This window comes from Hypanus sabinus, chromosome 20, assembly GCF_030144855.1.
Source record: "Hypanus sabinus isolate sHypSab1 chromosome 20, sHypSab1.hap1, whole genome shotgun sequence".
In the NCBI taxonomy this organism is placed as follows: domain Eukaryota; kingdom Metazoa; phylum Chordata; class Chondrichthyes; order Myliobatiformes; family Dasyatidae; genus Hypanus; species Hypanus sabinus.
Genome location: NC_082725.1, coordinates 67396445 through 67410492, shown reverse-complemented (window position 1 = coordinate 67410492; position 14048 = coordinate 67396445). Strand labels below are relative to the sequence as shown.

At 39.6% G+C, this 14048-nt stretch overlaps 1 protein-coding gene across 5 annotated transcripts in view; it reads right to left on the bottom strand.

Moving 5' to 3' along the window:
• The window catches only part of LOC132378613 (palmitoyltransferase ZDHHC3), a 110488-nt gene that overhangs the window by 55715 nt on the left and 40725 nt on the right, over window positions 1-14048 (bottom strand). For all 5 annotated transcript variants that reach the window (XM_059945702.1, XM_059945699.1, XM_059945703.1 and 2 more), the window contains one exon: window positions 899-1023. In XM_059945702.1, the coding sequence (XP_059801685.1) occupies window positions 899-1023 (125 nt within the window). The remainder of the gene's footprint in view (window positions 1-898; window positions 1024-14048) is intronic.

Genomic DNA, 14048 nt, shown 5'->3' with positions numbered 1-14048 from the left:
GTGAACCAGGAATAATGATCTGGGAAAGGCCACTAATGTTGCTGTGTTCATCATTTCAATAAATGTAGTACATTTTGTGGAAACAGTATAGATGGCGTTGAGGCATTTCTCCAGTGCCTCAAGATAATTGCCATTGGTACTACAAATCTCAGAAGCAAACAAGAAGGCAGGTATCATTGTTGGAAAAGGTAATTTAAGCAACATATTGGCACAGTCAGAGAAGCTGCAGCCACACAACATTAGTGAGCCAAATTCAATGTTGCCCTTGGACCATAAGAATTTAGCCATTCAGCCTATCGAGTCTACTCTCTCATTCAGTCATAGCTGAATAACTAAGGAATAACCAATCTGTCTTAAATACTGTAATACTATCAGATACAGGAGTAGAATGAGGCTATTTGGCTCAGTGAGTCTGCTCCATCATTCAACCATGGCTGAATTACTACCCCTCTCAATCCCATTCTCCTGCCTTCTCCCTGTAACTTTTGACACTTACTATTCAAAAACCTATCAACCTCTGATTATACCCAATGACTTGGTCTCCACAGCTGTCTGTGGCAATAAAATCCACAGATTCACCATTCTCTGGCTAAATAAGTTCTGCTTCATCTATTTTAAAGAGCTATCTCTTTATTTTGAGGCTATCCTTCACATTCAGACCCAGAGATGTCAAATGCTCCCCATGTGTTGAGCCTTACATTCCTGGGTTCACTCTAGTGAACCTTCTCTGGATCTCCCTCAAACTAGTGCCACTCAAATGCATTTTTCTCCTCACAATTATATTCTATATAGATTTTTTTTTTTGCAATTGATGAATCTGTTTATAAGTGAAATGAGTGAGACCTGTTAATCCTGACAAGGAGATTTTGACATTATATGACTTCATTGTTGTTTTTACCTGCAATGATGTGCTCTCTCTGGCTTGATGCTGCAGCATTTAGGACATTTATACACCACTTGACCTGGTTTCAGCTGTAAACTTTCAATGAATTCTTTAGTGGCATTCCCTTTTGGTACTGCACCCTGGCAAATAAACAGCAAGTTACAATAAAACAGTGCTCCAAATGGTACCCTTCAATTCTTGCTATAGATATATTATAGTAATATCTATGACATAATCCTGCAAAAATAAGAGCAAAAAGAAACCACACCTTGAGGGAAAAATATCAGTGATATACTACACAGTGAGAAGATTAGTGCCACTGTCTCAGCGAGCTTGCTTCAAAGCTTCAATGCTATGATGACATTGCCAGGACTTGGGAGACTGACTTATGGAGGGATTGAGCGGGTTGGGACATTTTTCACTGGAGATTAGGAGATGGAGAAGTTAGTCCATACAAGTGTATAATCAGGTCTAATCTCACTGCCATATGCAATTTGTTGTTTTGTGGTAGCAGCACATTGCAGTAGATAAAAATCTGTAAACTACATGAAGTATATACAAACATAAATAAATTAAATAAGTAATACAAAACGAAAGCAAAAACAGAGTGAGGTAGCAGTCAGAAAAGTGATAGTGGTGGGAAGAAGCCGTTCCTGAATTGTTGAGTGTTTATCTTCAGTTTAATGGTAGCAATGAAAAACATAGAAAACCTACAGCACAATACAGGCCCTTCAGCCCACAAGGTCGTGCAGAACATGTCCCTACCCTAGAAATTACTAGGCTTACCTATAGCCCTCTATTTTTCTAAGCTCTGTGTACCTATCTAAAAGTCTCTTAAAAGACCTTATTGTATCTGCCTCCACCACCATTCCCGGCAGCCCATTCATTATTCTCTGGTTAAAAAACTTACCCTGACATCTCCTCTGTGCCTACTCCCCAGCACCTTAAACCTGTGTCCTCTTGTGGCAACCATTTCAGCCTTGGGAAAAAGCCTCTGACTATCCACACAATCAACACATCTCAACATTTTATACACCTCTATCAGGTCACCTTTCATCCTCCGTCGCTCCAAGGAGAAAAGGCCAAGTTTACTCAACCTATTCTCATAAGGCATGCTCCCCAATCCAGGCAACATCCTTGTAAATCTCCTCTGCACCCTTTCTATGGCTTCCACATCCTTCCTGTAGTGAGGTGACCAAAAATGAGCACAGTACTCCAAATGAGGTCGGACCAGGGTTCTATATAGCTGTAACATTACCTCTTGGCTCCTAAATTCAATTCCACGATTGATGAAGGCCAATACACCGTATGCCATCTTAACCACAGAGTCAACCTGCACAATTGCTTTGAGTGTCCTATGAACACGGACCCCAAGATCCCTCTGATCCTCTACACTGCCAAGTGTCTTACCATTTATACTATAATCTGCCATCATATTTGACCTACCAAAATGAACCACTTCACACTTATCTGGGTTGAACTCCATCTGCCACTTCTCAGCCCAGTTTTGCATACTATCAATGTCCCACTGTAACCACTGACAGCCCTCCACACAATCCACAACACCCCTGAAACTTTGTGTCATCAGCAAACTTACTAACCCATCCCCCGACTTCCTCATACAGGTCATTTGTAAAAATCACAAAGAGTAAGGGTCCCAGAACAGATCCCTGAGGCACTCCACTGGTGACTGACCTCCATGCAGATTATGACCTGTCTACACCCACTCTTTGCCTTCTGTGGACAAGCCAGTTCTGGATCCACAAAGGAATGTCCCCTCGGATCCCAAGCCTCCTTACTTTCTCAATAAGCCTTGCATGGGGCACTTTATCAAATGCCTTGCTGAAATCCATATACACTACATCTACTGCTTTTCCTTCATCAATGTGTTCAGTCACATCCTCAAAAAATTCAATCAGGCTCTTAAGGCACGACCTGCCCTTGACAAAGCCATGCTGACTATTCCTAATCATATTATACCTCACCAAATGTTCATAAATCCTGTCTCTCAGGATCTTCTCCATCAACTTACCAACCACTGAGGTAAGACTCACTGGTCTATAACTTCCTGGTCTATCTCCACTCCCTTTCTTGAATAAAGAAGCAACACCAGCAACCCTCCGATCCTTGGGAACCTCTCCCGTCCCCACTGATGATGCAAAAATCATTGCCAGAGGCTCAGTAATCTCCTCCCTCACCTCCCACAGTAGCCTGGGGTACATCTCATCCGGGCCCAGCAACTTATCCAACTTGATGCTTTCCAAAAGCTCCAGCACATCCTCTTTCTTAATATCTACATGCTCAAGCTTTTCAGTCCGCTGTAAATCATCCCTACAATCACCAAGATCCTTTTCCATAGTGAATACTGAAGTATTCATTAAGTACCTCTGCTATCTCCTCCGGTTCCATAGACACTTTCCCACTGTCCCATTTGATAGGTCCTATTCTTTCACGCCGTATCTTCCTGCTCTTCACATACTTGTAGAATGCCTTGGGGTTTTCCTTAATCCTGCCCGCCAAGGCCTTATCATGGCTCCTTCTGGCTCTCCTAATTTCCTTCTTAAGCTCCTTTCTATTAGCCTTATAATCTTCTAGATCTCTAACATTACCTAGCTCTCTGAACCTTTTTGCTGTTGATGTTTCGGACTGAGACCCTTCGTCAGGACTCAGCGCTTCTTCCTGTAGATGCTGCCTGGCCTGCTGTGTTCCACCAGCATTTTGTGTGTGTTGCTTGAATTTCCAGCATCTGAAGATTTCCTCGTGTTTGTCTCTGAACCTTTTGTAAGCTTTTCTTTTCTTCTTGACGAGATTTATTATAGCCTTTGTACACCACAGTTCCTGTACCCTACCATGACTTCCCTGTCTCGATGGAACATACCTATGCAGAACTTCACACAAATATTCCCTGAACATTTGCCACATTTCTTCATCAGGTCTCGGGCTGAAACATTGACTGCTCCTTTCCACGGATGCTGCCCGACCTGCTGAGTTCCTCCAGCGTGCTGTTTGTGTTGCTTTGACCACAGCATCTGCAGTGTACCTTGTGCTTATCTTCTGTACTTTTCCTTGAGAAAATGTGTTTCCAACTTAAGCTTCCAACTTCCTGCCTGATAGCCTCAATTCCCCTTACTCCAATTAAACACTTTTCTAACTTGTCTGTTCCTAACTCTCTCCAATACTATTGTAAAGGAAATAGAATTATGGTCACCATCTCCAAAATGCTCTCCCACTGAGAGATCTAACACCTGACCAGGTTCATTTCCCAAAACCAGATCAAGTACAGCCTCTCCTCTTGTAGGCTTATCTACACATTGTGTCAAGAAACCTTTCTGAACACACCTAACAAACTCCATCCCATCTAAACCCCTTGCCCTAGGGAGATGCCAATCGATATTTGGGAAATCTCCCATCACGGCAACTCTGTTATTATTACACCTTTCCAGGATCTGTTTCCCTTTCTGCTCCTTGATATCCCTGTTACTATTGGGCGGCCTATAAAAAACCCAGTAAGAGTTATTGACCCCTTCCTGTTCCTAATCTCCACCCAGAGACTCTGTAGGCAATCCCTGTACAGCTTTTCTGTCGCTGTGACATTATCTCTGATCAACAGTGCCACACCCCCACCTCTTTTGCCTCCCTCCCTGTCCTTTCTGAAACATCTAAAACCTGGCACTTGAAGTAACCATTCCTGTCCCTGAGCCACCCAAGTCTCTGTAATGGCCACCACATCACATCTCCAAGTGCTGATCCACGCTCTAAGCTCACCCATTTTGTTCACAACACTTCTTGTGTTCCTTCTCTATCACCTGCCTATCCTCCCTCACACACCGTCTCCTATCTTTCTCTATTTGAGAACCTGAAGCAAGTCAGTGGATGGCGTGGTGTAGGCCCCGAGTCCTTCACAGTTGCTGGGTCCTAGCACAAGGCACAATTCTGTTTAGACAATTTAAGCACCAACCCAGAGCTGATCTTGCTCACTCTCCATGATCTTCACTCATCTCTCCAATCACCAGAGCCTTCTGCTGTTCCTTTGTTGGGTCAATTTAAATGCCAGCGCAGAGACTGAAAACACAGGATGTCGGTTGGGACAAAAGCCGATTTCACTTGCTGTCCACCATGGTCATTTCCATGATGCTGAGGATATGAGGACTGCTCCGGCTGCTGTGCCTCGTGCCCACTAATATGATTAACAGATAAGCGAGGCTTTGGGGTTGTGGGCTGCTCCAGGGTTTAGATCTGAGGACTCGGGAGAGGACTTCTGGGTCACCAAGGAAATGGCAGTGCAGGGAAAGGTCTCTCGACGAAAAAGAATGTAAACTGCCCCAAAGGCAAAATTAGACCAATACTTATCATATAACTATATCAACAAAAGGGGAAAGGATGATGTACAATTATGAGAATAAAAGTCCGCTCAGAATGCTGATAAATACAACGAGTCGCAGCAACACTAGGGGCCTAGCTTCCCCACGGCTAGCTAGGACGGAGATGAGGAAGAGTCAGTGAACCTGACTTTGATTCTCAGAGAAATTTGTGATTTCCGACAAGATAACAACAAACAGCTGGAAGGTATTAAAGGAAAAATAGTAAAAACTAATCTGAGGTTAGACGAAGGATGATAGAGTCTGAGGGGAGGCTGCAAAATGCAGTGGAAGTGGTAGCAGAAATGCTGAAGCTACAAGACCAGCTCCAGTGGAAACTAATAAACCAAGAAGGGAAATGTGAGGGTCTATGGAGTTCCCGAACGAGCAGAAGGTAAACCCGGATTGGTGATTCCCTTCATGGAGAAGCTGCTCAGAGAGAACCTTGACATACCAGATGCAAAAGACCTACAAAGGGCCCAGCGCGCGTTAGCACCACAGCCCCCAGCAGATGCCCAGCCCAGATCGATTCTAGTCAGATTTCTCAGTTAAAGAACGAAGGAGGAAGTGCTTAAACTGGCATGGCAAAAGAAAGGCTTTATGTGGAGCAACTGTAAAATCAACTTTAACCACGATTACGCACCTGGGATCCTCGCCAGACAGAAGGAATACGCAGGGACTTGAAGGAAAACAACATCAGATTCCAGACCCTGCATCCAGCTCAGCTCAGAGTCTTTTACGACAAAGGGACAAAAACCTACGCTACAGTGGAGGAGGCAATGTCGGAGACCATAGGGGTTATTACTCAACTGGAGAGGATTTGGCAGAAGTCATGGCAGCCAGCGTGGCGAGGACGCTGCACTCGAGCCAGGGTGTCAAGCTACAAGGAAAAGCTGCAATTATTCAGATGCGAACATCCAGAGAGTACAGGTTAATGACTGAAAAGAGTATATCGGACTTAAAGGTAAAATTAAAGCTGATAACTGAAAATAAACCAGATGGAATAACTTGAACGATAGCAATAAGGTCAAGACATAAAAAGGAGAGAATTCTCTATGACTGCTCACATTGCGGAGGGCCCTCTATCACAGGGTGAAGATAGAGGTTACCCCTCTGAGCTGAGGCAGGTCAGTGCTCAGCACTCACTGTTGGAAGTCGGGGAAAATTTTCAAATGTTCTACGTTCAAAAATGCTTAGGGCTTGGTTTTATATTCTGGTTTACTGTTGAGAAGGGATTGCTTATTGTTTGTTTAGAAAAGGAGAGTGTATTCTTTCCTACTGGAGAAAAATGCAAACTGAACCTGTAAAAATAATTTCCTATAATGGCAATGAGGTGTTGAATCCAATTAAGAGAAATAAGATTGTCTAAATTGAAAAAAGGGAGGGCACAAATAGTTTTCTTTCAGGAAGCGCACATGAGCCAATCTGAACATGCAAAATTAAAAAGAATGGGCTTTAAGCATGTATTTTATTCATCATATAAACTGAGCCAGAAAAGAGGAGCAGCTGCTTTAATATCCAGTGCTCTTAACTATGAACATATTTCAGAGATTAAAGACAAGGATGGATGATTTGTAAAGATTACAGGAAGAATAGAAGGGACTGAAATAACATTTCTGAATGTTTATGCTCCACCAGGTAGTGGATGGTCATTCTAGAGACACATTTTTGACCTAATGGCCAGCTCTCAAGGGTTAGTAATTTGCAGAGGGGATTTTAATATTAGGTTAAACCCTGCATTAGATTCTTCAGGAACAGTTATTCAGAATAAACCTCTGACTAGGAAAGTGAGATCATTGAAGGAGGAGTTGGGAATAATAGATTACACCCCACTAGTAGAGACTATACATATTACTCTTCCCCTCATTCAGCTTACTTAAGGATAGACATTTTAAAAATATTTAACATAGATAGATTCAGGATAAAAGAGTGTAACATTGCAACAATTGATCTGTCGGACCATAGCCTAGTCTCTATGTCTCTAAATCTGGAAAGGAAAATGAGGAAAACACTATGGAGGTTAAATTCACATATACTCAATAACTCAGAAGTAATGGAAAGATTAAGGGGAGGAATCAAAGAATACCTAGACCTTAATGACACGGGAGAAACATCACCAGTGATCTTATGGGATACTTTGAAAGTTGTACTGAGAGGAAAAATTATTTCCATTACTACTCACATGAAAAAATTCAAAACACAAAAATTAGCAGACCTTCAAGGAAAATTTAAACAACTTCAAATTGTAGATAGTAACAAAATTAATTCTAATTTAAAACAGGAAATTAAGAAATTGCAAAGTGAAATTGATAAAATTTATACATTGGAAACTCAAAGAAATTTTCTTTACCTGAGACAAAAGAATTATGAAGTAGGAGGTAAATCAGCTAGATTATTAGCATATAAGTTATGTAAGCAACATGCAAACATTATAATTCATAGAATAAAGAATCCAAAAACAAAGCTTGTTGAGAGTACAATAGGGAAAACTCGAGAGTTTTGAAACATATTATCGAGAGCTGTACTCTCAAGCCCGAGCCTCCAATAAGTCCCATATAGACACTTTCCTGAATTCTTTAGAACTACCCAAGCTCAAAGACTTACAAAATGAATATTTATTAGAACCAGTAACTGCCAAAGAACTTTACGTGGCCATCTCTAGGTTAAAGGCTGAAAGTCCTCAGGCTCTGATGGGTCTACCTCAGAGTGGTACAAATCACTGAAGTCACAGTTAGCTCCATTATTACTTAACACCTTTAACTGGATCTCACAGAGAGTTAAAATTCCACCTTCCTGGAGAGAGGTGATTATCTCAGCTATTCTTGAAGAGGGTAAAGATAAACTAGAATGCAGTAATTACTGGCCAGTCAGTGTCCTTAATTTGGATTACAAGTTATTTACATCTATATTAGCTCGTAGACTGGAAAAGCTTCTACCTGGCCTTATCCACTTAGACCAAACTGGATTCATCCAGCAAAGACAAACTTAGGACAACCTAAGGAGAACTTTACACATACTAGAACAGGTTACTAAGAACAGGACAGAGACAATGGTAGTGGATTAGACGCTGAGAAAGCTTTTGGTTCAGTTAGATGGGTATTCCTATACAAAGTGTTAGGAAGATTTGGCTTTCAAGAAAAGTTTATTAAAGTAATCCAGTCTTTCTATGCCAGCCCTACAGCTTGAATTAAGATAAACAGGGACCTCTCTGATTCTTTTATTTTAGAGAGGAACTAGACAGGGGTGCCCAATTTTCCCTTTCCTCTTAGCACTATACATTGAACCTTTAGCCCAGTAACTAATAAGACAGAGTGAAATTGTAAATGGTATCAAGGTGGCAGGGATTGAACACAAGGTGGTGCTATTTGCAGATGATGTCTCAGTCTATTTGAGTGAACCTTTCATAGGAATGTTTACACTGTTGGATGAGTTCAGGAAAATATCAGGTTATAAAATTAATGTAAAGAAAATGCAGGTTATGTCCTTAAATTATACAGCATCCAAAAAACTGCAGGATACATATGATCTTAAGTGGGAAGCTAAATCATTAAAATATTTAGGAATAACACTGCCAAAAGATCTTTCAACACTGTCACAGGTAAATTATGAGCCATTAATTTCAGAGATAAAAGCAGATATACTTAGATGGAATCTTAATCCCCCTTTTAAGTCTAAATTCAAGGATAAATACCATAAAAATAAATATCCTCCCTTGGTTACTTTACTTTATCCAGACTTTACCTGTGGAGGTAGACGATAATCAATTCAGGGAACGGGGCAAATGGATTTCCCACTTTACCTGGCAAGGAAAGAAACCTAGAATCTAATTTAACACCTTACAGTTAGGGAAGGAAGGAGGAGGTATGGCTCTTCCTTGCTTAAGAAACTATTTTATGCTTCACAGATAAACCCTGTTATACCAGTGTAATGGGGAAAACAAGGCTAGATGGAAGGAAAAAGAATTTGGATTGATCGACAGTTCTTCTCCACAGGCTTCAATTGCAGATGAAGGATTGATGGGCCAATCGGAAAAGATTAAAAACAGCTGGATAAATCTCACACTAAAAGTATGGCAGAAGGTGGCCAATTCATGTGGAATCTACAATATGTTAAAACTTCTCAGATGGTGCGCTTATGATACTGAATTCCTTCCCAGCAGAGGAGATAAAAATTTGAATTATGGACAAAGAAAGATCTTACAACCCACCTCACATTCAAACATAAAAGTACATTACAAAGTTTTCAATACCTGAAGGACAAACATGGCCTAGAACATAATGACTTTTTCATATTTGGTACCTTCAAGAATGACTCTACTTTAACCAGAACTGTAGATGTACAGACTGATCAACAGCAGAATTAGAATTTTTCAAGATTCTGAAATCAGCTTACAGCTCAATACCAAGTAAATCAATTTCTCAATTATATAATGCCCTCTCTCATGCCAAAAATGAAAACAGATTGTATATTAAAGAGAAGTGGGAGGAAGAAGTGGGGTTGGTACTTTCAGAGGAGGTTTGGGGGAAAATATGCAGCTTTCAGTGGTCTTCAACTAACTCTTTGGTTTGGAGAGAACATTGATGAAAAAACATAAGATACTTCAAGACCCCATACCAGGAAAAATACAAAGACACAAATATGGCGTGTTGGAGAAGGTGTGGTTCCAAGGATGCAAATCTTTACCATATTTTTTGGGACTGTCCTAAATTAAGTTTACATTGGAAAGGCATTCACAGAACATCAGTTAAGCTATTTAAGACTCAGATGCCTCTGAACTTGGAGACTCTCTACTTGGGGCATACATTGTTTTCAGAACAGAAGAAAGATATAAAACTGCTGCAGACCTTTTTAGCGGCAAGTAAGAAATCAATCACCAGAAAGCGGCTAAATCTAACATCACCTACATTAGAAGATCGTCATAAAGTTATTTTGGAAATATTTTAAATGGAAAAGATGACTTACTCTCTGAGAATTCAAAAAGAAAAATTTTATCAGATTTGGAATAAATGGATCGAATTTATAACCCCAATGCGAGCAGACTTCGGATGACTCTTCTAATTGTTCATACTGTTTTCCTCATTAACTATTAATAGTGTTAACGTAAGCTCCCTTGGTTTGAATGTTCAACGTTCTACTTCTGGAAAATGAGGAATTAACACAAGTAAAGGATTTGGGAAAAAAATTATAAAATGAAGTAAGTAAGTGCACAGGTATTGGATACGTATGTCAGTGGGTAGGAGCAAACATGAACGTGTTAGGATACAAATACCTACGATGGAAATTACATAGGGTTACACACAATATTTTGGACTAGAAAGAAATGGACCAGAAGAGATACATGGAAATTATTATTCAACCACTATTATTGCTATTTGTTTTTAATAATAATAATTATTATTTAGTTTAATAAAATGGAATTACACTTAAATATCTGTTTAAGTGCCTAATTATATATTTTTTATTCCTTGTTACATACTGTATCTTAGTGTGTACTTGTGAATGTATAAATATATATCAATTTATACATATATAAAAAATGGGAAAGGTTTTATAAGTAAAAAGTTTGTGCAATACTTGCAAATACCTTATCCAAATAAAAATATAATTATAAAAAAAAGAATCAGAGGACTCAGTTTTGGCTTGTAATGTTGTTGTTCACTTCAATTTTTTGCGATGATTTGAATTTTTCCCCCTCCTCTTGCACATCAAGTGTTGGTCTTTTCCATTTATTGTTTTTTTCTTTAATTGGGCTCTTTCAGGTTTCTTTGTGGCTACCTGTAAGCAAGCAAATTTCAAGGTTGTATAATTTATATATTTTTTGATAATAAATGGATCTTGAATTTGCACTGAGGTTGCAATCCATGCTGAAACAATTGGGAAAGTATGCTGCAGATATAGGAGAGTCTACATGAATGCTTAGTTTTGTTGTTGTGTAACTTGTGAAGACATAATGAAGAACCTGTTGAGCTTGAAGAGATACTAAATGTTAAGTGTTACAGTTTTTGTAACTTGGATGTTTGGTTGGATGTTTTACTGTTTATTTGCAAATAAATGGTTAATGTGCTTATTTGTAATCAGCGTCTTCTCTGTCTCACTTATCAATCTTGTGAACCTGCTTCCCCTTTACACAAACCAAATCTCCTCAAACTCCTAATGAAATATAGCTGTTGTCATGCCTTCTTTGGAATTCCATCAACATGTTGGTCCCGGGTTAGATCTTCAGAGATCCGACATTTGAAACAGCTTATATTTTCCCCCACTGCTGATCTCTTGATGAGGAGTGGGTGTGCTCCTTGACTTCCCCTTCTTGAAGCCTACATTTAATTCCTTGGTCATACTGATGTTAAATGCAATGTTGCTGTTGCGACGCTATTCAGCCAGCATATCTCACTCCTCTATGTAGCCTCAACACCATCTGAAATTATGACAATATTCACATCGGCAACTTTATAGATGGCAATTAAGCTGTGCCTATCCACAAAGTTGTAGGTGTAGGATGAGTGGGGCATTGGGCTAAACATGCATGTATCTTTGAAGTGTGCCAGTGTTGAATGCCAGTGAGGTGATGATTTTTTTTCCCCCCGATCAGCAAAGACTGGTCTCCTGGTGAGGAAATCAAGGATCCAGTTGCAGAGAGAGGTACAGAGGCTCAGGTTTGGGAGTTGTTGATTAGAACTGAGGGTGTGATTGTGTTGAACACTGAGCTGTAATCATTAAACAGTAGCTTGACGTAGGTATTACCTTAGATCCAGATGATCTAAGGCCAAGTGGGGCGAGCCAGTGAGATTGCATGTGCTGTAGACGTACTGTGGTGATAGACAAATTGCAGCAGGACTAGTTCCTTACTGTTGGATTAGACAGTTTTATTCTTAGACTGTTCAATTATTTTCTTCACAGTTTAACAATTATCTGCTAGTATTTCATATAAATACTTGCACGATTGTTACTGTTTAATACGTTTCCTAGAGGTTACAGTATGTAAATGTGCATCTCTTAGTGGCTATATCGGTATGATTCTGGAAAGCTCTGGAAGCTTTTCTTGGTACTCAATTATTTGAATTGGGGCTTTCTCATTAGCTGACTTGGTTGCAAATTTAATTAGCATTTTCCTTATCTATGTATACAAGAGCTGATCACAAAGCTGGTGCCATCTTTTATCTTCATCTTCTTTTGACTCTCCTCTGCAATTAGTAGAGATCTATCTTAGCCCATTTTTCAATTATTTGTTCAATTAATACTCAACAAAATGATCATGAAACAACCAATGTTGTGCCTCTATCCTGACTTCTGAAAGGACCTCAAATTAAAATATCAGAATTCAACATTGTTTAGCCAGGACCATCAGCAACCTCTCAAAGCACTGCAACTGGGCAACAATTGCTGAGGCAGCTCACCTTGCTCCTTTAGGTAAAACAGTTGCCCTTTGAGTAGATAGGAAACTCGGACTGCAGCAGTGAACATATCCTTGAACTCACCTGACAATTGGCTGACATGTTTAATAAAAGCTCTAGAGTGAATAAACTTTTATTACAAAACTCAAAAAAAAGATGGAGGACTGGCTTTACCAAACTTTAGATTTTATTATTGGGCAATTAATAATCGTTATATTACTTTTTGGATTTATGATATAGACGACCAAGATCGCCCTTCATGGTTACAGCTGGAGGAAAATTCAGTAATGGGGTTTTCGTTAGCTTCTTTATTAGGAGCTCCTCTTCCTTTTTCGTTCTCCAGAATAGGTAAACAAGCTCTCAACCCTATTGTTAAACATACTTTAAAAATTTGGTTTCAATTTCGTAGATTTTTTGAATTAAATGATTTTCTACTTTCTAGAAATATTTATTCTAATTTCTTTTTTAAACCATCAACTTTGGATAAGGCTTTTTTAACATGGAAAATTAAGGGAATAAATGTCTTTTTCACAGTTAATGGATAAATATGATATTTCTAATACACATTTTTTCAGATATTATGTATAAGCTTGATTAGACCTGGCCTACCATACACAAAACCATGCTAATCCAAATACTTCTATCTAGTCCTTTAGACTACCTTTTCCCACTACTCATGTCAGGCTCACTGGCCTATAATTTCCTGGTTTATTTTTAAGAGCCTTTCTTAAATAGCAGAACAACATTGGCTACCCTCCAATCTTCTGGACCATTAGCTGTCTCTAAGGATGATTTAAATATCTCTGCTAGGGCTCTGGTAATTTCTGCATGGTCCCAGGGAACACCTGTTCAGGCCCTGGGGATTTATCCACCCTAACTTCCCCCAGGACAGCAAACACCTCCCCCTCTGTAATCTCTACAAGGTTCAAGAACTTGATGCCACTTTGCCTCACTTCTATAGACTATGTCAATCTTCTAAGTAAAAACAGATGCAAAATATTAATTTAAGATCTCCCCCAACTCTTTATTCTCCCTGCATGGATTACCATTCTGATCTTCCAGTGGACAAATTTTATCTCATGCTCTTAATATTTCTGTAAACTCCCTTAGGATTCTCCTTCACCTTGTTTGCTAGAGCAACCTCATGCCTTCTTACTCCTTCTGATTTATTTAAATGTTCTTTTGCATTGCATATACCCTTTAAGTACCTCCACTGACCCTACCTGCATCTGCCTACTATGCACCTTTTCTCCCTCTTAACCACGGCTCAATACCTCTTGAAAACCAAGTCTCCCTACACTTGTTATCTTTACCTTTTACACTGAGGGGCAAAGATACGCTTTGTACTCTCAAAATTCCACATTTGAAGGCCTCCCATTTACCAAATGCACCTTGGTCAGAACACAGTCTGACCTA